General features: G+C 38.1%; 4 protein-coding genes and 1 non-coding gene across 5 annotated transcripts; 2 read left to right on the forward strand and 3 right to left on the reverse strand.

Moving 5' to 3' along the window:
• Positions 1-4,094: 4,094 nt before the first annotated feature.
• Positions 4,095-7,241, forward strand: LOC110748889 (3-hydroxy-3-methylglutaryl coenzyme A reductase 1). The gene is made up of 4 exons (XM_021948858.2): positions 4,095-5,079; positions 5,370-5,551; positions 5,839-6,185; positions 6,425-7,241. Exons 1-4 carry the CDS (start codon positions 4,172-4,174, stop codon positions 6,668-6,670), a joined length of 1,683 nt encoding a protein of 560 aa, XP_021804550.1. The 5' UTR covers positions 4,095-4,171; the 3' UTR covers positions 6,671-7,241.
• Positions 7,242-7,487: 246 nt separating this feature from the next.
• TRNAK-UUU (transfer RNA lysine (anticodon UUU)) lies at positions 7,488-7,560 on the reverse strand. The gene has a single exon. It is a non-coding gene; the product is annotated as a tRNA-Lys (tRNA).
• Positions 7,561-8,136: 576 nt separating this feature from the next.
• Positions 8,137-10,853, reverse strand: LOC110748893 (thioredoxin reductase NTRB). The gene is made up of 2 exons (XM_021948862.2): positions 9,635-10,853; positions 8,137-8,486 (listed from the first exon to the last, which is right to left on the reverse strand). Exons 1-2 carry the CDS (start codon positions 10,701-10,703, stop codon positions 8,416-8,418), a joined length of 1,140 nt encoding a protein of 379 aa, XP_021804554.2. The 5' UTR covers positions 10,704-10,853; the 3' UTR covers positions 8,137-8,415.
• A 4,172-nt stretch (positions 10,854-15,025) lies between these two features.
• Positions 15,026-18,627, forward strand: PP7 (serine/threonine phosphatase 7). Its single transcript, XM_021948908.2, has 4 exons — positions 15,026-16,227; positions 17,119-17,265; positions 18,096-18,203; positions 18,327-18,627. Exons 1-4 carry the CDS (start codon positions 15,157-15,159, stop codon positions 18,405-18,407), a joined length of 1,407 nt encoding a protein of 468 aa, XP_021804600.1. The 5' UTR covers positions 15,026-15,156; the 3' UTR covers positions 18,408-18,627.
• A 493-nt stretch (positions 18,628-19,120) lies between these two features.
• Positions 19,121-24,942, reverse strand: LOC110748907 (AT-rich interactive domain-containing protein 6-like). The gene is made up of 13 exons (XM_021948882.2): positions 24,783-24,942; positions 23,483-24,426; positions 23,346-23,385; positions 23,111-23,163; positions 22,408-22,453; positions 21,871-21,960; positions 20,896-21,003; positions 20,737-20,788; positions 20,571-20,646; positions 20,384-20,450; positions 20,231-20,281; positions 19,744-19,836; positions 19,121-19,482 (listed from the first exon to the last, which is right to left on the reverse strand). Exons 2-13 carry the CDS (start codon positions 24,421-24,423, stop codon positions 19,381-19,383), a joined length of 1,719 nt encoding a protein of 572 aa, XP_021804574.1. The 5' UTR covers positions 24,424-24,426; positions 24,783-24,942; the 3' UTR covers positions 19,121-19,380.
• Between the last annotated feature and the right edge of the window lie 352 nt (positions 24,943-25,294).

A 25,294-nucleotide genomic window follows, 5' to 3' on the forward strand; every position in this document is an offset into this window, starting at 1 on the left:
TTGACCAGTGGTTATATATTGAGCATGAGGTCGCAGATTCGACAGAAACGGGAATCAATGAAAAGTTCAAGAGCTTTCTTCTTCATTTTTTGCTTAGCTTCTGTTTTCACTTTTGGGATTTCATCGATAGCAGGTAATTTATGTGATTTTATGTGTGTATGCTCAAAGTTCACTGATTTGAAGGTTCTTTTTCATTTTTATATTTGCATATATAAGATGGATCTCGAACAGAAGAAGCTGAACAACTGAATGAAAGCCTCCAAGAGAATTCTGGAGAAAGAAATGAACAGGAGCTTCCGCAAAATGAAAATAGTGAGAGCTGGAACATTCGTAAGAATGAAATCATCTCATCTGAAGCCTCAGATGTTGGGATTTTCGACTTCAGCAACGAATATCGTGCAGGTTATAGGGATGGTCTTCAAGCAAGGATGGGTCGAAGCTACAACATTGAGGGCAATAAAATTGATTCAAACAAAGGCCAGCGTGTTGGGATTGGCAAATTTGGCAACACCTACTCCATGTCCAACATATCATTTACTATTGGTGGGCTTATTATTCTAGTTTTTGCTATAATATATAAGTATATAGTACTGCGGAATCGGGCTGCTGGAACTTCCAAAGATAAGAAAATATGAGATCTGAAGCTGAATGTTATTTCTCTTATATTTCTGTACGTTGCAGTTTGTATTGCTCATCGCTAGCTTTGTATATACTTTTTATTTAATTATAATATAATATAAATAAGGGTTTAAAACTTGTGAATTTGTTTAAATTTATATATTTATGTAGAACTCTAGAGCTTGAGGGCTTTGATACAAATTATGCATGAATCTGTGTTAAAATTATTTTTTTTTTTTAAACAAATTTTATTTTCACTTTTAATATAAATATTATACAACTCAAGAAATAGCACAAGTTGGTGTTGTTGATTATTGGCTCAAACAATAGTCAAAAGTAGAAAACACTTTCGGCTGAATTATGGCCACCACAATAAAATAATCATAATTTGTTTAATAATTAATTAATCTCCACCACAATAGTAGACAGTTGATAAAGGTGGACTTTATGCAGAGTAGAAAATCTCAAAATAATAAATTGAAGGCAAATAGCCGTCCGTGGGAATCGAACCCAAGACAACGTGGTTAAAAGCCACGTCCTCTACCAACTGAGCTAAGATGAGTTAGACCTAGGTAAGCATATAAATTGTATCATATCATTTAACATCCTCAATGATCATGAAACAGGAGTGCTCTTATATAATGTCAATCACGATGATCACATATCGTATAACAGTAATTCATACTCAAACAAAGTTACTGAGTCCTATCTCCATGAAAGTTGCAAGACAAAATAAAATAAAATAAAAATTTGCAACTCCATCTTATTACTTGCACACATTTCGACCAAAAGAAAAAAGCTTATTTGCGCACAAGATTAAAATGCCATGTCCTTGATTTTGTTGTTTCCATGATTTGCCGCCTGCACGCTTGTCTTTTAACTAAATTGCCATATGTCTTTAAGGAAATCAGGCTTCTAGTATAACTGAAGATCCTCAGCGTCGGAGGCCACCGCAACTGCCTTTTCCAGACATGATAATAAAGATTATCATAACTGAAGATGCTTGGGAATAATGTTTCAGCTTTGATGTATTTTATGGATTTATATCTTGCGTCCCAAAAGTAAAACATAGGAGGATTTTCTTCTGTGAAAAATATGCCATGTTCCCATTCACCACAACTGTCAATTGATATAACCTCGTCCTCATCATGATGAGGAAACATTTTGTTGTCAATTTTGTAATCTAACGTCCACTCTTTCTCTTCATAACTTTTTAGCACCCATATCTCAAGCGAAAAATCCCCAGATGACAAAATGGCCAAACGTCCTCTCAAGTTAAGTAAATGCATGGCATCCAAACCATGATCAAAACCCTGTGACGAATTAGGATAAGGGATCCAAACAAATTCATCTTTCTTGAAATCGAAATAAATAATACGATTAGAGTTTCCTCCATCTACATCACTTTCAATCAACCAATGCATGTCTCCATATGCAGATACATTCTTCCTACTAAACTCACATTGGGGAACTGAGTGTATTTCTCTCCATGATGATGATCTTGAGCCCAATGTATAGACATAAGCTGACACGTATCCGAATGATGCACTTTGAGCAATGCAAACAATCTTATGTGTGCTAGTTATACTGTCAAATCCCATGCCATACCACTTTATATCGTCCCAGTTTGTATGGTCGGTTGGAACGAGGTCATTCATTGGGATTTCTAGAACTTCTCCTCTCAAAGGATTGACCAGTAAGCATGGATATCCAAATCTCCCCAAATTTTTTATAAAACCAAACAAGTTGCAAAAAACAAAATCTACTTCATAATAATCTTCATTGGAAAAGATCTTTGTACTAGTGTCTTCATTTTTGTTCAAGCGGTGCTTGTCAATATTGTACTTCAATGATTGCAAGGCTGTTAAGTGCTTACCCTCCTCAAAGGACCAAATCTGAACAAAAAGCATAAGTTGAGCTACTTCAACGGGAGCAGTAGCAGAATTAAGTAAACGTCGAGTGTGCAGCGTGGCCAAAAATGGGTCATCAACTATGTTTAAAGAGGTCTTGGATAAGCCACGGATGTCAAAAAGTGATTTTGTCGGCAGTCTCATAAGGATGTCGAAGATGATCTCGTTGGGTAGGTCTATTAAGGTTGACTTCTCGTTTCTCTTAGCATTCTGCTCCTCCAATCTTGCTAATGAAACAAATAATTTTAGTAAGTTTGAATACTAAGTATTGAATTCATAAGTCGTTAAATTGCATTCATTAAATATGTTGGTAGTCTATTAGATGCAATTCAAAAGTCGAGATTAGATATCATTCTCGCACCCATATAAATTGTATTCAAAGGTTCGTCATGATAGAAACAATATTATTAACACAAAGTTGTATTATTGACTCAAATAAAAAACACAAACAAATATCACATTTGATGTCATATGTAAACAAAGCTACAAGACTTACCTTTTGTCGAAATGATTGATCGATGTGGAATCAAATTTGATAGAAGGTCGATGGGTCCGGTAAAAAAGTTTCTTCCACAGGTTGTTGTATCGAAATATTTTATTTCAAAGCAGAAACTACGCAGGATTCCCTTCATCTCAGTTTCAACGATTGATTCTTTGAGATGAGAAATAATAACAAGATTTGGTACTGCTGATATATATAGTGCAAGTTCTAGCCTTCTCCTTTTGCTATCTGGAATAGAAAAAAGGACAGGGTAAAAAAGAAGGAAAAGGTTTAGGGAAAACCTAGGTTCCAATGAAAGTCGTATATAACTAGGAAAAAGCTAATTAATAAATAAATAATCAAAATTTAAATTCATATTAGGAGGACAAATGGGAGCCCAACTATTTAACCGCCTCAGAACATTTGTCTCGGGATGGCCCAATTGTTTTTTCTTTTTAATATACATATATATATATATATATATATATATATATATTTATACATTTTCCAAAAACATTCAGATAACTTTTAGATTTCTCACGATAACATTGGAACATGTGAAATTCAACTTCTTACGATTTCGAATTTTTCATTAGAATTGAATGTTGCCTTAGCCTTAGATTTTAAATTTTTTACATTGAAGTTTAAATTAATATAATTTATTTATCTTAAATGATAATTTTTTAGTTAACTTGAACAAGTTAATTCTTCGTATTTTTACATAAAAAATGAGAGTTAATAATTAAGACACAATAGAAAGGGGCCGGGCCTGGTGAAATCGATGATATGACAAGGAGATTATTAGTAGCCTTGTAATTAAAGTTGAATTCCACCTTAACCATCACTTTAGAAGCTAAATGAATGAATTGTGAGATTTGCTTAACATGAGCTTTCTAGTCTTTATTTTCTTTTAGTCATTATCGTAATGTAACTGAGAATACCAAAAAAGAAAGTGCAGTGGAGAGTTGTGAAACCATTTCAGTGGGACCCGAATCTCACTCCCGCGATTTTCTTTCCCTAAAACCCCGCGTTTTCGTTTAATTCGGGTCCATTAAAATATATATATATAAAAGACACCTCACTCTGGCCTTCAATTTTATATTCACTTCCGAATTTCAATTTTCTCAGTCTCCCCCATTTTTCTCCAACGGCACCCAAATTCATGGACCTTCGCCGGCGACCACCCAACCCCAAACCCCTCAACCGCCGCCGCCGCCCTAACCAAACCGCCGACGCCACCGACCCCAATTCATACCCTAAGGCCTCCGATGCTCTTCCTCTGCCGCTTTACCTCACCAATGGCCTCTTCGTCACTCTCTTCTTCACAGTCGCCTACTTCCTCCTCACCAGGTGGCGTGAGAAGATTCGCACGTCCACTCCGCTCCATGTGGTGACGCTCTCGGAGATCGCCGCCATCTTCTCCCTCTTCGCCTCCGTCATCTACCTCCTCGGCTTCTTCGGCATTGACTTCGTTCAGTCCTTCGTCGCTCCCCGAACCCCGCAAGACGACGACTGGAACGACGTCGTCGGCCTCGAACCAACCCCACTGCCGCCGCCGCGACAGAAAAAGGACGAGACGCTCCTCTCTAAGGAAGACGAGGAGATCGTCCAATCGGTGTTGTCCGGAACGACGGCGTCGTACGAGCTAGAGGCGAAACTCGGGGACTGCAGGAGAGCGGCGGCGATCCGACGCGAGGCCTTGGAGCGGACGACGGGCCGTTCGCTGGAGGGTCTACCGTTGGATGGGCTTGACTATGAGTCGATACTGGGACAGTGCTGTGAGAATCCGGTGGGGTATGTGCAGATTCCGGTGGGAGTGGCCGGGCCTCTGTTGCTGGACGGAAAAGAGTACATGGTGCCTTTGGCGACGACGGAGGGTACCTTGGTGGCCAGCATCAATAGGGGCCTCAAGGCCATCTACGCCTCCGGTGGGGCCATCAGCGTCCTCCACAAAGACGCCATGACCAGAGCTCCAATTGTTAGGTTTGGCTCTGCAGTTAGGGCTGCACAGCTCATGTTATTCGTCGAGGACCCTCTCAACTTCGATACTCTTGCTGCCGTTTTCAACAGGTTAATTTTCTGTGTTCGATTTTAATTTCTTAGAAGAAACCATAGATTTTCAAGCCAAAACCTTTTTATTGTAGCGTGGATTGTAATTTTGTATAATTGAGGACCAAAAAGAGGACCTATCAACCAATTTAATGAAGATTTTGTCACAAACTTTATGATGTTGATAGGCATTTGTTTATTTGTTTTGAATTACTCTGATTTTTCTTCTTCTGTTGTTTACCCAATCTCCGTAGTTTCATGTAAAATATTGATAAGTTGTATATGTGATAAATGGGAGGTTCACTGCTCAGGTCTAGTAGATTTGCAAAGCTTCTAAAGATTCAATGCCAAATAGCAGGCAGGAATCTATACATCAGGTTTGCTTGCAGCACTGGAGATGCCATGGGGATGAACATGATCTCCAAGGGCGTTCAATATGTTTTAGAATACCTTCAAAATGACTTCCCTGACATGGAAGTTATAGGCATCTCTGGTAAGTTTTTTCTCAATTTCCGTTTCTAATTATATATTTGTGAGTTGTACTGTTGTGAAATGGATTTTTCATGCTTGTTGCATGTTGTGAGGGAAAATAAGTTGCGTATATACAACGGCGTCCAAACATTCCTTTGTAATCATGTTTTAATGTTTGTTTCCCTTTGGATTTCGATTCTGAGAGAACAATTCAGTGGCATTGTTATCATAGAATTTAATATTTCAGTGGCATTTTTCTATGATTAATTAGTGGTGTTTGTTATTTATGTGCTTGTTTGGATTGCACAGGAAACTTCTGCTCAGACAAGAAAGCAGCGGCGGTAAATTGGATTCAAGGGCGAGGAAAATCAGTAGTATGCGAGGCAATTATCAAGGAAGAAGTGGTGAGGAAAGTACTGAAAACCAATATGGATTCCCTTGCGGGGCTTAATGTGAATAAAAACTTAGTTGGGTCTGCTATGGCTGGTACTGTTGGTGGGTTCAATGCCCACGCCAGCAACATTGTTTCTGCACTCTTCATAGCCACTGGCCAGGATCCTGCTCAGAATGTAGAGAGCTCTCACTGCATCACCCAGATTGAATCTGTGAAGAATGGCAAGGCTATTTACATTGCTGTCAGCATGCCTTGCATTGAGGTACATTACAACAAATTACTGCTTCTTTTGGGTGAATTTATAACTCATTCTAAATTCTGAGTTTGAATGTCAAATCCAAAGCCAAATTCTTTCGGGAATGGCTCTTCACAGGTTTGAAGGGTTAGTAATAGACATAGTAGCTGGAATGTGGACAGCAAGGGGTAGAATGATGTGGCTCTCTTTGAGATGTTCAATTAAATGGACAGCTAATCTCAATTTGCAAAATTTGAACTTTTCAGGTGGGAACAATTGGAGGAGGAACACAACTTGCATCTCAGTCAGCCTGCTTGAACCTACTGGGTGTGAAGGGTGCGAACAGAGAGTCCCCCGGTGCAAACGCAAGGCAATTGGCCAGAATCGTAGCCGGTGCTGTCCTGGCAGGGGAGGTTTCTCTTCTGGCAGCTATTGATACTGACCAGCTTATGACCAGCCACATGAAATACAACAGATCTAGCAGGGATGTCATACACCTTGCCTCCACATAATAGACTAAACCAACCCCATTGATTCTTGACCACTGGGGCCTACTAAAAAGGAAATTTAGGGGAAAAAACAAGCCAGAATCAAATAAGCTCACCAAGGGACACTGTTGGTTGGTGGGGTTGGAGGAAGAACATGGTGGGTTCCTGATGTCACATGGGTAAGGAATAAAAACAAAAGGAAAATTAGGCCAAAAGATTGTCTTTAAAATGTCTGCAATTATGAATTGTGGGGGGAGGGGTTTATGAGAGCAACTTCTGCTCTTTTATCTTCTTTTGTGTTTGTCTTCATTCTGCCACTTCTGCTGACCAAGAGGTCTTGGCTCTTAGTTTGGCTGTAATCTTTCATTTGTTTGTTAATCTATTTTCTAGCTTGTATCAACTTTTAGGGTTAAATTAAATAATTCCGAAAGGGATTTTTTGTCATTTTTCCTTTGTAGCGTTCTTCATTAGCTTGCAGGTTGTGTGTGCCTGCAAGTTGCGTGGAAGCTTGAAAAGATATGGCTGGCCTTTACTTGTAATTGCAATTTGTAATCTTGATATACGGTGCCCTTTATAACAATATGCTCTCTAACTTGATTAATTCTCACAAGAATTAGGCAAGGGAGCCAATAATTTAGAACATCTTCAAGACTAGCTAGCTTATGCAGAATTGAAGTGTCATTGTAACTTGTAACAATGTCTATATACACATGCATTGGATGCATGGATACAACTTTGAAAGGCAAACTGGATGCACTCACTTAATAGACAGAGCAAAAAAGTAGGGCAGCAAAACGGTTTGCTTTTGCTTGTTCAAAAGTCCAAACTAAATTTGTTCTTACGCCGTCTGTGGGAATCGAACCCACGACCACGTGGTTAAAAGCCACGCGCTCTACCAGCTGAGCTAAGACGGCTTGGATGCTATTTGTCCTTGTTAAAACTATTTATACTAACCACTTGTCTAACAAGCAATCAGTTTATATACATTGAACTCAGTGAAGATTTGGACAGTCCAATATAACTATAGGCCCGCCTAATCTGGACCTTGGAAGTGCAAGAGCATAATGATTTGATGGTGTTGGGCTTTTGAAGCTATTCGTATAGTTTTTTTTTTTTTTTTTTTTGGTCAAGGGGCTATTCATATAGTTGAGATCTCTATAGATGATATTACAAAATCGTTGGCAACTCCACTTGTTAAACTTATTTCAACTTCCAATTTGATCACCATCGCGATACCATAAAATAAAAAAAATTCTCACAATCTGAATTCTAAGTTTAGTAAGTGAAATATACATGTTTCAGAATCAAGAATCCTTTCCCTACCACTTAATTTACAAGCTCGAAGCTTTGGACTAGGCATGCGCCAAGGGAGAAAGAAAATGAGAGTCTAAAGGTACAACCTCACACATAACTGAAAAGCAATTCCAATATCAAAATTTTGAATGCAAGTAACGAAATATTTTTGGCAAAAAAAATATACAGTAATGAAATATTCAAAATTTCAAGCCATTCAATTCAAACTAGCGTATCATTGGGTTGCAAATGCCATGCCATGAAACATAGTCATCTGCTTATTATGAATACATCCTACAATAGGTACTGTAAAATAAGTAAATATAGTTGAAGAATGCCTGCAAATATTCTCTTGCAAGTTGCAACCAAATGATGGATATTTAATGGATCAAAATACAGCTTTCTTTATCATGTATCGTCCATTAATATTTGCTTCTAACTAAGCAGCTCTTAGATCCCTCGCCAATCCGAGGTAGTCAATCCCTCTTACCCTCTTGAGATCCAATCTCTTGCAAGTAATGTTCTGCTTCTAAGGCCGCCATGCATCCTGCGTCATTATAGAATGAAAGAAATCATGTCTTAGAGCAAATAGTAACATCTTAACCAGAAATTTTCTTGATGAGATTAATAACGGTGACAATCAAAGTCATCAACAATATAGTTAAGGTCAGTAGAATCAAATAAACTAGAGAACATGTAGCAGGTAGGTATCTATTCATGAGTAACTTTAGGAATTCATCTTGTGTTGTAAACAGCTTGATGAACTAAGATTGGAGGCAAAGCTTGCGCCACAATTGTACACACATGCCCAAGCTCATGTTATCCAGTATTCAAAACAACCTTGAGGCTAACTTGACCTAGTGCACCTAAGACTAGCTCAAACACAAGCTTAATGTCATATATAAGGCAGCTCAATAATGGTCAGGGTGACATCAAGTCCTCTGCATTCAAGAAGGGTAGAGAGTGGCTTCAGTCAAAATTCGAATTCAACCTATCTGCATATCCCAAACTATTACTTTGCTATTCACTATTCAGCCACCGAAAGTTGGCTATGAATAGCAGAGCTCAGGCCCCTAGAGTAATAGTTAAGCGGTATTGTGGTAGCATTAAGCATGTGAAAGAAAGATGAATAAACAAATAATAGTTAAATGGAACACAAACGCAGCTGATCAAACTCTCCTCTAAAACCAGAAACAAAACAGCTTTTATACACAACATGTCAGTGGGCAATTGAGGAAGAAACTTAATGAAAATCTGCCCACATGATGTTGCCAATAGTGCATATATATATAGAAGCAACATTCACCAAAAAGTCTCCAATATCATCATGGAAAGGGAGGAATGAAGTGCCCCCCAAATGTACGGGAAAGGAAATGTTTTCTTACCAAACAGCCTTCGCAAGAAGACTGGCAATTTGACCTATAATATATATTAACATGTATCAACACTAAGTGAGCATTTCCCTAAAAAGTAGTGAATGTATGCCTATTCACATTTTGAGCTTAGTATGCAACTCAATAAGTAGGACTTTATAATTGAAATGCAATTAAAATATATGCTGATCATGTTATAAGAGTATACATTTATGAAGCTACTTCAAATTGGCATTTCAAAATAGACATCAATTTTTTAGTTAGAACTAAGAAAGAAGACTCATTTAAAGCTGAAGGAAGGCTATGGATTAAGAAGAGTTACCAGTTCCAGCGGCAGTGACAGCCTGCCTATACTTCTTGTCCTGAACATCACCTGCAGCAAAAACTCCTCTTACACTCGTCTGCGTAGTGCCTGGCTTCGTTGCAACATACCCATCAGGATGAAGCTCCAATTGCCCACCCAAAAATTTAGTCGCCGGTTCGTGCCCTATTGCAAAGAAGAGACCCGAAACCTTCAAATCCGAAACCTCCCCAGTCACCAAATTCTTCACCTTCAGCCCTCCCAGAACCCCCTTCTCTCCCCCATAGGCCTCCACCACCTCCGAGTTCCACACAACTCTGATTTTCGGGTTGCTCAGGGCCCGATTCTGCATAATCTTCGAAGCCCGAAATGCGTCCCTCCGGTGAATTATGTGCACTTCTGACCCGTACTTGGTGAGAAAATTAGCCTCCTCCATGGCCGAATCACCTCCTCCGATCACCGCCAGCGGCTTGTTCCGAAATATCGGGGCGGCACCGTCGCAAACAGCGCAGGCCGAAATACCGCGGTTCCAGAAGCCGCCCTCGCCTTCGCCGGAGCCGGGAAATACGAGGCGCTTGGCGACAGCGCCAGTTGCCACAACAACGGAGTCCGCGAGCACGGTCTTTGAATCGGTGAAGACCTTGAAGGGGGTGCTGGAGAAGTCGACTTTGTTGACCGTTTCGGTGAAGATCTCAGTGCCGAAACGGAGAGACTGGTTCCGGCAGCGGTCCATGAGCTCGCCGCCCATAATTCCGTCGGGGAAGCCCGGGAAGTTCTCGACGTCGGTGGTGGTGGTGAGCTGGCCTCCAGGGGCGATGTCGTTGGCCATCCAGCCCTCGAAGAGGATCGGCTTCAGCTCCGCTCGAGCGGCGTAAATGGCCGCCGTGTGCCCCGCCGGGCCGCTGCCGATGATGCAGAGCTTGGTCTTTAGGGTTTGCAGGTCGTCCATGGCTGACGCTAGTTTGGGCGCTGACGTGTAGGCCGAAGACGAAGGCAATGACGAAAACGAAGCTGCTGCTGCTACCCCAACTGCGCTGCGAGCTCTTCTCAGCAGACTCAGCACCTTGTTTGGGTTTGGGTAAAATTTCATTTTTTTAAACGAATACAAACTTTATGCACCAAGGCCCAAACAGAGCAGAACGCCACAACCAAAGAACTGGTCAAACAAAATTACTAGTCAGCGGTCGCGGCCAATTTTGTATCCAAACGCGTTTTTTCTTCTTGCCCAAGCGCGCCTTCTGCTATTACACCAATATGTCTCCGAAAAAACGTTACTATCGATTCTTGATTATTTATAGGGAGGTGTGTGTGCATAAAAATTTGCTTGGTAAACAAGACTTCACTATCTTATGAACAGAGTAAGTAACCTTGTGCCTTGCTTTGCTACTTAAACCCAACTTGACCAAAATGCCAAATGCCAAAAGTGGGTATAGAAATTGTAGGGCCCATTTCTTTATAAGGACCCTTTAATCAATTAGGTTCGATTTTATGAGTTATTTAAGAAACAATCGTTTATGTGCGTGTGAGTGATTGTTAGTCACTGATGCGTTGTTAGATTCACTTACATCAATGGCTGGTACTGGTGATAACAATGGAGTTTTTTCTCCAATCTTATTGGTATTTGGTATTGTAGCATACAACTTGCAACTTACTCCAATGTACTTCTATTTCTTATTTTGGAAAAAGAAAAAAGAAAAAGAAAAAGGGACTGGGCTTTGTTAGTCACATTCCTTACATTTATGTTGCTTGGGCCTTGAGGCATATCTTCAAATTGAGAAGGGGCCACATTAGGTTTTGAAACCACCACACTAAATTCCAATTTACAGAAAAACCCAAAGCCCTTTTTTCCCTTGTTTCTCTTTTAATGTTCCATATGGATTAGACCATTAACTAATAAAGGTGAGCAATTAGTGGACTGCATCAACATCATTAGTGTTAATAATAGACTTTTGCTTTAATCCTCGAAAACAACCAGATGGTGGGTACCCTTTTTGAAATATGAACCACTCAACTTTCTTAAAGTTCGAAATATGAATGCGATGGCTTTTTCTCTTCTTAATTTCAACAAAGAAATTTCCTTTTCCCCTTTGTTTTTCTCTCTCCTTCCATCAAATAAAATAATAGAAAATAGGTTAGGTGGTAAAAACAAACTATTTCGGTCTGCAATCAAACCTACTACGAACCTTCTCAAAAGATTGCCACCTCACATCACCCACCACAGAATCTCACTATCTATTTTAATTCATACTAATAACTTGAAAATATATATATGAAAAGAGAAAGATTAAAGACAAACAAACTCTACCAATTCTCAGATAACTCATCAATCTTTTTACACAAATTTCATGTCACCTCCAAAACCCAAAACTCCTGATCATGATCAGAGACATACAGAGAGACAGAGAGAAACATAGCAATTCTCCAGTACAAACAAATAATATACACAAAAACATATATATTTGTTGCAACACAAACAGAAAATAGAAGACAGGAACTAGAAGTACTCTATCTTTGGTTGACTGGGTTTTGATCAAGAGAAATAGAAGACCTTTTGATGAACTCCAAGCAGTCAGCAATGGCTTCTGCATAAAAGGAGTTGGACCGTGCAAATGATCTCAACCTACAGCAATCAGCTGGTCCTGACCGTGCCTTCTTTTGGTGTGTTTCTGTGACCAAACTCCTTCTTGAGCTGCTGTTGTTCCTCTTGACATTGCTAGGGCCAGAGCCAGCACTTGGCCTGCTACTTCTGCTCATGCCTTTCTTGAGAGACTGCAAAGCTTGCCCATATGAACATCTCAAGAACCTGAACAAGCACACGAACCGGGCACGTAGGAGCCTCGAGACTGAAAATCTTCTTGGGTTTAGCCTGAAACCTCTGCTTCCTCTGCTATTTCCAACTCTGTTGTAGTTCATGTGGCCCATGTTGTTGGTCATTCAATTTTCTTGGGTTTTTTGTTGGCAGCTCTGCACAAACAAATGAACAACAAAATATCCTACTAAAGCAGCCTGAAGGGGCCAAAGGGCACAAATAATGCAAATTATGTTGTGGTGTGGGGATATAAATAAGGTTGAAGAATGACTTTTTGGATGGTGAGGTAATGATTAAGAAGGCTAAGCTTGGAGGGAAGGGGCTTAGAAATTTGTGGTCTTTGGAGTGTTTTGGACTTTTGGAAGGCATTGTCAATTGGGTGCACTGTGGAATCTTAAATATGTGTATGCATGAGAGAGAGAGAGAGAGAGAGAGAGAGAGGTGTAGGTTTTACAATGTAGATGTGACTTGGGTTATACATTTGTTTATGTGCACTCAGAGAAAGCTAAGTTTTGAATAATTGGTATTGGAGGTCCATAGGGGACAAAAGAAAGAGGAAACCCAAGTGTCCCCTTTTCAAATTAGGTGACTAAAGTAGCCAAATTATTAGACAAAGTTTGATTTCCATGAGTGATTTGTGGGGACAAACCCCTTGCAAATTGCTAATCTAATATCGTGGTCTAAGTTTCTAACCAAGTTTGACTTCTGAAATGTCTTTTTTTGGTAGAGTGGTTAACTTTTTCATTAGGGTTTTTCGATAAATAATATTAATTTTATCTCACAAGGACATTACTAATTAGTCACAAGGCTGCTTTGTGACTAACACTAACTTCTTTAATCTAAAGTTGTAGCATAAAAAGACCAAAGGTTATCTATCAACATTGTATTTTAATTTTTCTTTCCAAAATTCTAAATATGATCTCAAAATTGGGGACAAAATTGTTCACATTTTCCTTGTTTGGTTATCAACCTTCTCAAAGTTTTCAGCATATGCATATGAAGCTTTTAATTTCTAGGTAATGGAAAGTAGGGTACGTCCTTTAGCTGGTCAAGAATCAACAGATATAGATTTGCGTGTGCATGGGAAGTCAAGGCACTATTTTTAATCATGAAAAGGAGCCATTGGAAATTTGGAAACCAGTTCCTACGGGAATTGGAATGCGAATTGTAGGCTTTTTCACACCATTAATATATGCATTATCTTATATTATGGTATGTTTTGGAGATAAAATACATAAAACTGTAAATTAATATCCGAATAATTATGAATTAAATTGATTTAATTTCAATTACGTGTCTCTATGTTATCGACTTCTCTCATGCACGACTTTTCTCGTTCCAAATAAATTAATATGTGACGAGTTGTTCATTTGTTTATAACAACGAGTTTTACACGTAATTTAACATCAACCACATTGTGGTTGTGGATTTGCCACTAATTTAAACTGGTTTGAATTTGGTGAAGACTTTGAGACTGGGAGAGGGGTGTCGTGGCTCTCCAGGAACGTTGGAACTTCTCAAGTTTGTAAAGGTGGCTGATGGGAATCGAAAAATATGTTGCGTTAACCCATTTAGATTTAGAAGATTAGAAGAAGAAAAAATATTGTTAAAATAATAATCAAGACTGACGTGGCGTGCGACCACAAGCTCCAAATGGCTCATCATATATCACACAAATTTAAATTAAGAGAGACTCCCAGTCAATCAAGTTGCTAAATTCTTCTCTTCCATTCCTGTTTACCATTCCAGAAAAATAAAATAAAAAATTAATATAACAAGTACATGTGTTTCATTTGATCACAATTGTTTATGTGACATTGAATTGAAAACTTAAAATTGTATATTTAAACTTATGTTACATCATCAAAGTCGTTTTGTTTAATTTATTTGAAGAACTTAAAATTTAGTGTTTAAGTACCTATCAAGTTTAATTTAATATTGAAAGATAAATTTGACCCAAAAACTGAGCTCGGCCAAATTGGGCCTGTCCATTCAATCATATGTTGGGCCATATTTCTACAAATTTATTGGGTTACGACTCGGCCAGTAAAATATTTCGAGCCCAATTGAAATCGGACCAGGCTTGCCTCTGGAAAATAAAATTAGAATGTGTCTGTCACACCGTCATGATGTAGATAATATGTTTGATGTGTTGTTGATCGGGTATGATATTAATAAATAAAAAATACGTGTTATAATATGATTGAAAATTGGTATAATCCGTGATGACGGTCACACCAAACAAATTTTCTCAATGTTAGCACAAACGACACTCGGATTTGGCTAGGACCAATCAATATGGCCCGAAAAGTTACCTGAAATAATTGTAAAGAGGCCTTGATACCAAATATGAAGATCAAATTTTTTGAGTTTAAATAGCACAAAACAGAAAAAACAACACCAACTCAGCAAAGTTTGGACGTTTCGCGGGTATTTTCTATGCTGAAGCGGCCATTATCTCTCAATTTAATTATTTTTTTGACAAATTAACTGTGAATTAGCGAACTGTACGTCACTGTGCACTACGACAAATACGAAAAAAGAAAATATTAATAAAAATAAAAATTGTGTGTAAAACTGGAAGTGAATAATTAGAATAAGTGCAGTACACTCTGTTTTATATGCTGCTAAATTTGGCTGATGAATGTATCTATGTAAGTATAAATTCATAAATTCATAATAATTTGTATTTGTTAGGGTTTGAGAAAAAAATATTATTGAGATCTTCAAAAAGATGTCATGCAATTCTGATACAGAAAGGGCAGCAGCAGCATCTGCATCGCAATCTTCATCTTCTCCACTTCTCACACCCCAAGATCACCAATCTGCTGGAGCACCAGCAGCAGAAGTTGCAGAACCCCCAGTCTTCGATTCATCGTCTTCCATCGTCACCAACTCTGAAGACAACCCATCACCACCATCGACTGAGCTCGAAATCCCAATTGTTTGGCCTCCCGATGGCAAGCTCAGCCTCAACTGGATACGAAACCTCATGTCCGTTTTCGATTGGGCTTCTAGAAATCTCGAGCCCACCCAATTGCCAGACGTATTTCCCGTCGAGGTTTTTGATAGTTTGGTCCTCTGCGCCTCCAAGATCCTCCACAAAGAGCCCAATTGTGTTGCCATTGACAACTTAGGCTCTGAATCCACAGTCGTCGTCGTTGGAGACCTTCACGGTCAGTTGCACGACCTTCTTTTTCTCCTCCACGATGCTGGGTTTCCGTCAGAAAATCGATTCTTTGTCTTCAATGGCGATTACGTTGACAGAGGTGCTTGGGGTCTCGAAAGTTTCTTAATTTTATTGGCTTGGAAAGTGTTCTTTCCAAGAACTGTTTATCTTTTGAGAGGAAATCACGAATCCAAGTATTGCACTTCTGTTTATGGTTTTGAGAAGGAAGTGGTTACAAAATATAGTGATAGAGGCAAGCATGTGTACCGGAAATGTCTTGGTTGCTTTGAAGGTCTTCCTTTGGCTTCCATCATTGGGAAACATGTGTATACTGCACATGGAGGTATATTTCGCCACATGCCTGCGACCCCCAAGAGATCAAAGGGAAAGAAGAATCGTAAGATAGCTTTCAATCCTGAACCAAGTTCATTATCTATTGGCTCTTTTGAAGAACTAAACAAGGCACGACGATCAGTTCTTGATCCTCCATGGGAAGGTTCCAACTTGATTCCCGGTGACGTGCTCTGGTCGGATCCCTCCATGACTCCCGGCCTTTCTCCAAATAAAGAGAGAGGCATTGGTCTACTTTGGGGACCTGACTGCACTGATAACTTTCTGAAAAAATTTCAACTGAAGGTAATATCAAGATTTGGAATTTACATTTCTTATCATTGTTAATGTTTCGGCAATTGAATGATACTTTACTTGCACAGTTACTTGTTGATATTTAAAAATATAGCATTCCATTGATAATGTAATGTGACTGCTATAACTGGTGTGCTCTAATTGAAACCTAGAAACAAACCACATTTCTTTTTTCAGAACAATACTATTGAATAATTTTGCTTATTTATTGTTCCAAGTGCAGTGATGGTTGGATTGGATAGCAATTAGCAGATAACTAATTTTCCAATTATGACTTTGAATTTACCATAACTGTTTATATTCAAATGTGGATTTACAAGTTTGGTAAGTCATTCAATTTAACTCTGACGGATAAACAATCCTTAACGTAGCGTTTACTACCTATATACCAACTACCAAGGTGGTTAGTGAAGATAATATAGGCTGGACGATCAATTTCCAAGTTCCAACCCTAATACAATGTTGATGACAAAGTTATTACCACCGGGTCTTTTCATATGTTCTAGTTACATGTATGACAATTAAAGCTTACTTATGAAGGATTTTAGCATGCAGGTGCTTTTGGGTTTGTTATTATTTTGATAGTTATTAACCACCTAGGCCTTGGCTCAATAAGTAGATGGCGTGTGAGGTTCGAGTCTTTGGTTAAAATCTTACCAATTGAGGAAAAATCTGTCTAATTTTCTTTACAAATGACTAGCAGCTGTACTGGTTCTAAACTGCAGAGGGGTTATTGAATTTTGTTTTTGTCACACTATGCATTAGATGATTTCTTTATACTCTCTTGTTACTTTACTTCTGTATGTTGTATTTGCACAACTAGCAATCACAAATGAGATGCAATACTAAAATTTGGGTTATTCCATATTGTTAAAATCACAGTTGATTATCAGATCACATGAAGGCCCTGATGCACGGGAAAAGAGGCCAGGTCTTGGTGGAATGGATGAAGGGTACACCATTGATCACATCGTGGAGTCAGGAAAGCTCATCACTTTGTTTAGTGCTCCAGACTACCCACAATTTCAGGTTTGTGCAGGATCCTTTGAATGAATTCCTTGTATAAATTTAAGAAACTGTTAACACTTTTTCTTGTACACCACGCTTTGAATGCATCTTTCCTTCTGGCTATTTTTGTCAATGAAGTCGTCAATATGTTGGGAGGTTTGAGTTCCTTTTTGTTTAATATGAATTGATAACGTAATTTTTTGACCACAAACCTTAGGCTCCCAATTGATAATTGAACTTTCTGCTGTGAAACATTTCGTTCAAAATGGGGCTTTTGTGTATGTCATGCAGCATGTGGAATGTGTTTTTGTGCATCAGAATTTATGGCTATTGAATGTTTGTAGATATTCCATCTCCATTGAGTTGTATGATCCTTTCTTAACTCCGGATTATTTTGCTTCCATTTCCATGGGACATTAGAACCTTAATTACATAATAGGCTGTTATGTTGTTTTGCATTATGATCACCAGTTGATCATTATGATTGTGTTATCTTTTCTAAGAATAGGTGGGAAGCTGTTTAGAGTAAAACTCTAGACCTTTTATTTACATATAAGGTACGATAATTAGTGCTTAACAAAAAATTGAAGTAACAATGACAACGAAGTCAAGTGCTAGTCTTATGCACAGTAGATCAGCATTAATGATCACACAGAATGTAGCTAAAAGCTAAACCCTGGTGCTGAAGGACTTCCAACCTAAACCAATTTATGACATTGTTTATATAACTTTTCACATTCTGCATAAATTAACGTTGTATTTCTTGGTAAATCAACTACAGAGGTTTAGCATTTTCTAGGTTTATATCGGTTCTTGCATCATCTTTTAATATCATTTTGCCTGCCATGCAGGGGACAGAGGAGAGGTACAGAAATAAAGGGGCTTACATTGTTTTGGGACCCCCTAATTTCGATACTCCTGTATTTCACAGTTTTGAAGCAATTACTCCAAGACCAAAGGTATTTGCTATTACTGACCAGTGACCTATGATTCTGTAAATCGATGATAAGTTTTGGTTTCATGTTGGAGCCAAATGTTTCTGTTAAAAATATTTTCCTACTCACTTGGAGTTTCCATTGCAGGCGAATGCCTTTTACAATTTTGAAGAAGTGATTGATTCTGATGAAGAGTTGGACTTGGCATCAATGGTGACTAGTCCGTGAAGGTCTATTGTCACTATTTTTAGGATCTCAATCACCAATTTTACAACCTGTTCAAGATTTTGTTGTTTTTTAACGGCATTTTCTTTTGCCTTGCTAAACACCCTTTCAAGATGGGGTCGTTTCATTGTAATCATTATTATTTTTTGGCTGTTACATTTATAAATCTATTACTTTTATTCATCAATCACCAATGAAACATAAGAAGACAGTTTTTTGTTAAGGAGATTGTTTAACTGTTGTTAAGTGCGCTTAGTCATCCACTCGAGGTCTTGTGTTTCGACCCTCCTTCACCTATCAGAAAGAAGACAACTTTCAGTTGGACATGATGGATCTTCATATTTGAAACTATTTTCCGTATATTAGGTCAGAAATGTGTGACTAGTGATGTAATTCGTTGCTTTCTCATCAATACCCTCTAATTACAAGGCGCATTAACTCAGTTCAAAGGAAATATATACTTTGGAGCTTATCGCAGATGGTGTCGAATACCATTGTTGCAAATAAGTTAAGTTCGCTAAGTTTAAAGTGATTCCAAACCTAATCTTAGCCCAACAATTAGCCCATGCTTTTCGATATTGAACCAACTGGAGCCCTCATTTGTGTGGTTGTATTAAAACTTAGTTAAGTTTAATTTGAAGACCAGGAATTTGACTTGCCACTTGGCCGAATATGAGCGCTCCACGTGTATCTATCCAACATAATATTAACACATCTTCAAGCAAATGAATGAAATAAAGAAAAGGAATTCCTAGGTAAGTAACATCAAAGGTTAGGTTAAACTGAACACGTTGGTAATTAAGTACACCAAAAGGTTGGGTTATATCCTGTACTAATCTAGTCAACATTAAGGTCCAGATGTTCAACTAAACCAGCTAACTTGGCCTGATTAGGGTTGGGTAGAATGTCTAATTTCTACAGAAGAGCCTCATGGTCAATATAGGGGCAGAACGAGGATGGAAATCCTGACATGTTACTATTCCGACTGCTCAAACGGAACACGAACAAACAACTGTCCGTGCAGAGTGACCACGGCTGACGTCTGGTGTGGATCAATTCTTGATGGTAAGGTGACAACCTGTTCACAGAAAGCCAAATCCCCCATAAATCATAGCAGTTTAGGAGTTCAAACAAAAGCTAAAAACTGAAAAACAAATGCTAAGTGAAAATATGAAGCCCAATAGATACATGAGGAAAGTAAAAAGTTACGATAAATTGATAATCACACTGCTAGCTGGTTACAACAGTAATATTCTGTGCACCACGCACCCTCAAACATAATTTCTTTCGCACATTTCGTAACTCTAAACCCAAAAGAGGAAAGTTAAAAGGAATTCACCTTTTTGAAAGGTGTGACACCCCATGGATTATCAGGATGCTCGGGTTCTCCACTTACAACCAGTCTCCCAGCTGGATCTGACTGAACGCGCACCTGAGATTTATTTCCCAAAGAACAGGATAAGGAATATAATTGCGGAAACACAAAACTTTCATTTAATATACATCATACAGAATACCAAGATTGATGATAACTAAAACTGATCTTATTTGAGGTCTCAGCTCAATTTTGAAATCATTGATTACATTTTAGAGCTCTTTTCCCATTTAATGGTTACTAAATCCAAAGTTGATCATGGATGCACAACCAAAGTAGCCTTCATATGCAAAGATGTACTCTATGAAGGCAGAATCTAACAGGTCTCAAATAAACAGCCTAGAGAAGTTATCAGAGGCTGCTTAGCAGGTTCCTTCATTCTCTGATTTTACAAAATAAAGGCAATTGATGAAAAGAGAAAAGGGTCAAGAATTCAGGAAAATGTAGTTACCTCCTCACGTAGAAGCCCTGGAACTAAAGCATAGACCTCAAAACAATCTTTCTGCAAAAACGACAAATATCATTATATTGGGTTGGTCCTCAAAAATTTCACAATCTATATTTCCTCGTGTACAAAGTTCAAACATGTGCTGTGGAAACTTACAGTTCTCTGCACATTGATCTTCACCCAATCTGCTGGAGGTCCAAGATCAACCACATCTGCATCCAATCTGAACAGACACACAAAACAAAGCCAAGTTAACAATTTAATTTAATGTCAACTGTGTACATTGCCACTGAAACACTTCACAATATATACATGTGAAATAAAAATTTAACATAATCTCAACTGTGACTTAGATGCTTTAGTACGTGCAGCTTTTACCACATGATCCACGTAAGGCGGCTTCTTTCTTTTAAGTAAACCTGAAGTCAACATATAAAATCATCTGAGGTGAAAAATTATATACCAAATATAACAGTACAACGGACGCCAGTTCCACTAAGAGGGCATACCGATGCTTTTAAGCTGTTTTTCACGCTTTTGCAAAGAAGCAGAATTTTTATCCTAAAAAAACAGAAGAGATGGTATAATAATATCAGAACTGACTTCTACATGGAGAGAATGAAAAACACATAACAAAATGAGAGCAAAAATCCTAATATTTTCCAGACCTTTATAATAGGGTCACTGACTTCACCATTACCAAGGATACGTTGTGAGTGCCAACCCTGCATGGCACGTGCTGCAGCATCCCTTCTTGCTCTGCCTGATCCTGAAGCCTAATTACCATCATCATGCATAAGTGTTGGGAGAGAGAGAGAGAGAGAGAGTTAAAAAAAACTATTGTGGTCAAAGAGAAACCAAAAGTGGCAAATAATACAGGTTGAGCATCTTTGGACCAAAAATCCCGGGACTACGAAATGTTTGAACACAGCCAATTGCAACTTGAAACATTTTTGGAATTTCAATTCAACACTTGTAATCATATAATCTCTATATTTTAACCGAGAGCAGGCTGAATCACCACAGAAGTTTTATCAGAAAAATAAAAAATTCACCCAGAAAGAAATGACCCTAATCAGAATGGTTAAAAATTGAACTAAGGATAACTTTCATATTTATTTTATGTAGATCTGAGAAGTGAAACATTTCTGTTAAAATCCTTACCCTAAGGGCCCTGGAATATCAAGCTTGATTGGTTTTATACTAAGTATCTGATTTCACCAGCATTTTGACACTAAAATGGTCAGCCAGAGAGCTCCCCAAACTATGAAATTTGCCATCCTAGTGCCAATGTAATGTCACAGATGTTAAACATAAAACAAGTTCACATGCTTATCTCAGATTGCGTAAGCAAGAACCTACCCACAAAAACCTGACAAATTAGCCACATTCAAGAAAGCCAATGGTTAGCAACTAACAACACCAACTTTCAAGTTTGACATGTGATAGTTCATTCAGTTAAAAATTTTGCATGCACCTTCAATAATAATTTATCCATTTGTTTTCAGCAGTAAATGAAAACCATTTTCATTCAAAGGGATATTTAATCATGTGAGGAACAAAGTGGCATAAAACATGCCATCTAGGAGGGATAAGAATGAACACTACAAAGTCATATCATACGGTAATACCCAAAACATTACCTGGTTATCAATATTCATAGGCTCTGGCTGGGAAGAGATTGGTACACTGGGCTCCGTACCAAATTTATGCCTTTCATAATCTAGGAGTGCCTGAAGAAAAACAACAACAAAAACCAATAATTAATAACAAAATTTAAATATATAAGCTTTATGATCTAGTATACTGGGGAAGATACAAATTACGGTTAAACAGAGAGTTGAAACAGTGGACTCGGGTTATCTTGAGGCAACCAGAAGGGGCATAAAGCAATGTACTAGAAGCTTCTCGAAATTAATTTCCAACACAGGCCCCTCATATACGCATGTACAAGGTCAACCATCAAGAAGATGGGCAGACCATGCTTGGGCCTTCAGGCTAAAAGTTCCCAATCATAGCAGGCAAGCCAGTCAATAATTACATTAGCTTAAAGTTGAAACCATGTTTATTGATCCAACATCAAATTTAAACAGGTGGGCAGTCATGCACTCGTAGCAACATGTTAGAAGCTAATTAGCCTACGGAGAATATATAACAAAGATGCACACACACACACACACCTTCTCGTAGAAGCCACGAAACGTCCATGAAACCGTAGTGCATGTCCTGCAGTGGAAATGAAGAAGAAACCCAAATATCTTTTAATACATAGTAAAACAACGTTGGACATTCTAAAACCCATTCCCTCACCTGACCCTTTTTCTTTGCCACTAAGATAGAAAATCACAATAGGATTAAATCGGAGAAAAAAATAAAACTCAAAGGAACACACTAAAACCCACGCCCTCACCCCAACCCTTTTTTCTTTGCTGCTATGACAGAAAATCATGATGGGGTTAAATCGGAACAAAAGAACATTCACTCAAAGGAGCACAGTTTTTTTATCATGTCTCCCCTATCAATATTTTTTGTTTGTTTTTGGTAGGGAGTTTCATTGCACAATAGCATGCATAGTAAACAGATATAAACACCCTTACAAATAACAAACAAGAATCCCAATTTCAGTACTCATGATTAGCAGTATATATTATCTTCTCTTAGAGAATTAAGGCAAACTATCAGTACATCTAAAATTTCACATATGACACAAAACTAATCCGCAATAAAATGAAAAGTAGCCATTGATACAAAAGAATAGCCATTAGTCCACATTTCCAAATAATGGGCTTTGCATTAAGTAAATAATAATGTAGCCGCTGACCAAAAAAGAAAAAAAGAAAAAACAATAATGGAGCTATATATGCAACATATGTTGTTCCTTACTTTGGAGGTTTAAAGGTTTCTCCCACTTGCCGCCACAACTTACTTGAGGTAACCTATCCATAAGTAGACCAGTCATATATATGCTTGTAACAAGAAAAGAATATGGTTCTGGAGAAAGAAAACTCCTAACATATCTGTATATATAATTTGAATTATTAGGTCTCTTATAACTTCTGTACTAGTCATTTTTCATATACTAATATGTAGATCATTATGATTAAAAATCAATCCATACCTTATCATAGCCACCCAATCTAGTCACAGCTCTCCAAAGCCTGTCCCAGTAAAAAGTTCAACATTAGCCAAAATAAATAACATTCAATTTATAAGTAAACAATAATATATCAGTAAAAGTGATGAGTATCAACTTACTTAAGGCAATTCAAACCCTCTCCATAGAACTTAGGAGGTTTAAATTCCATGCTCCTCTCCCTAAAGAAATTTTCCACCACCGCCATGAAAGCTGATTGCTCCTCTTCTGTCCCAGAATCATTACCTTCAGACATGTGGCTGTCATCCAAAAGAAACAAGCCCTTCGAGTTTGGGTTTCCATTATTTTTGGGCGTAGTAATATCTTTTTCATTATTCTTCAATTCTTCTCCACTCCCAGTATCAGCTTTTCTATCAGAAGATCCAGCATGAGGCGTAACATGTTCATTATGACTCACTGTTACAGTATCTCCAACAGCACTACTAGACTCACCCTCGGGAACTTGAGAAGCTTCAGTTTTAACACCAACAGTGGGTTCAGCAGTCTCTGAATGACTTGTGGAAACAGGGTCGCCATCCTCACACCCATGATTATTACTTTGAGGCAAATCCTGGGCTTCAGTCTTGGCATCAGCTGTGGCTTCAGTATTTGGCTTGACTAGTTGGTGGTCATCGCCATTCAAGGGTTCGGTATCTGGCTTGACTAATTGTTGGTCATTGCCATTCAAGGGTTCGGTATCTGGCTTGACTAATTGTTGGTCATCGCCACTCAAGGGTTCAGTATCAGGCTTGACTAATTGTTGGTCATCATCATTTCTTGGTACTGAGGGAGGAGGTGAATCTTGATCAGGTTGGGGTGAATTGGACTGTGGTTCTACATTATTTTTACCATCAGCGGTCATTTCAATGTCGGTCTTATCAGGTAGAACTTCTACTTTTTCAGCAGGATTTGGGGTGTCCTGGACGGGCTCAGATTCTCCAGAATGAGGAGAATTGGTTTGCTTATTATGATCACTTTCTTGAATATTTTCTGGTTGCCCATTATCTACAGCAGCAACTGGCACGTTTTTCACAGATTCCTCATTCTCTTCAGTATCACTCATTTCCTATGTTTAACAATAGTAAATTTTCCATTCATAACGAGAACTAAAACAACGAACAAATAAATAAACAAACAAAAGATGAGCAGAAACACACACGCAGGCCCTTTAGAAAAGAAACTTAATTTTTTATAACAATAGAAAAGTAGGGATAGACGCAGGAACAGAAAATCAAATCAGTCACAAGTAGAATCTACCACTGTGCGCTTCTAATGCATCGAATTTCTACGATTGTATTTAGAATTGACATTTTCAGGCCGTCTCGAATATCATCATATCAATTTTTTTTTTCCGTAAAACAGAAGAAATGTAGAATTACAGTAATTGGGGAAAGAAAATAGGGGATTGTAAGAGCTCCATACCTGATTCGGAATTGAAGAAGACGAAGGTTCAAAATGTGCCCTAATCGCGGGTACGTAGCATAAACCCTAATTCCTTTATTTTCTATTAATTTCAGCTGATTTTCTTTGGATTTAATTCTAATTTATCTGGCCGGAAATTCGATGTATTAATTTCACACTTCTGGAAACACGCTTTCCGATATTATAACGCTTGAAACGACGTCGGCCAATGAGTGTTCCTCTTTTTTGGCTGCTTCTTTTTGCATAAAAAAGAATTTAAAATTTTCCCCGTCTGCACTAATTTTTATTTTGTTTTTGTTTTTTGCACTTAATTATTGCGCCTGACAATGTGAGTAATATTTCGCCTTTTTAATCTTTGTCGGTTTTTATTTTGTTTGAATTTTTATTTAATTCTTACTTCTTCTTTTTTTTTAATTTTTTTATTTATACAAGTGGGTGATATTAGAAGATTGGGGAGTTGAACTTATAACCTAAGATGCATGAATAAATGCTCATAATCACTTGAGTTACAA

The sequence above is a fragment of the Prunus avium genome, chromosome 7 (assembly GCF_965620075.1).
Source record: "Prunus avium chromosome 7, drPruAviu1.hap1.1, whole genome shotgun sequence".
Lineage (NCBI taxonomy): Eukaryota > Viridiplantae > Streptophyta > Magnoliopsida > Rosales > Rosaceae > Prunus > Prunus avium.

Bases quoted from the DNA above. Each gene is read 5' to 3' on its own strand.
- LOC110748889 (XM_021948858.2), top strand. From the start codon at position 4,172: ATGGACCTTCGCCGGCGACCACCCAACCCCAAACCCCTCAACCGCCGC. The intron at 5,080-5,369 runs GTTAATTTTCTG...TTCACTGCTCAG, and splicing joins CTTGCTGCCGTTTTCAACAG to GTCTAGTAGATTTGCAAAGC. The intron at 6,186-6,424 runs GTACATTACAAC...TGAACTTTTCAG, and splicing joins TCAGCATGCCTTGCATTGAG to GTGGGAACAATTGGAGGAGG.
- LOC110748893 (XM_021948862.2), bottom strand. From the start codon at position 10,703: ATGAAATTTTACCCAAACCCAAACAAGGTGCTGAGTCTGCTGAGAAGA. The intron at 8,487-9,634 runs GTAACTCTTCTT...ATAATGACGCAG, and splicing joins TGTCACTGCCGCTGGAACTG to GATGCATGGCGGCCTTAGAA.
- PP7 (XM_021948908.2), top strand. From the start codon at position 15,157: ATGTCATGCAATTCTGATACAGAAAGGGCAGCAGCAGCATCTGCATCG. The intron at 16,228-17,118 runs GTAATATCAAGA...TTAAAATCACAG, and splicing joins TGAAAAAATTTCAACTGAAG to TTGATTATCAGATCACATGA. The intron at 17,266-18,095 runs GTTTGTGCAGGA...CCTGCCATGCAG, and splicing joins CAGACTACCCACAATTTCAG to GGGACAGAGGAGAGGTACAG.
- LOC110748907 (XM_021948882.2), bottom strand. From the start codon at position 24,423: ATGAGTGATACTGAAGAGAATGAGGAATCTGTGAAAAACGTGCCAGTT. The intron at 23,164-23,345 runs GTATGGATTGAT...ACTTATGGATAG, and splicing joins GATTGGGTGGCTATGATAAG to GTTACCTCAAGTAAGTTGTG. The intron at 19,483-19,743 runs GTGAATTCCTTT...TTCTGTGAACAG, and splicing joins GTGTCACACCTTTCAAAAAG to GTTGTCACCTTACCATCAAG.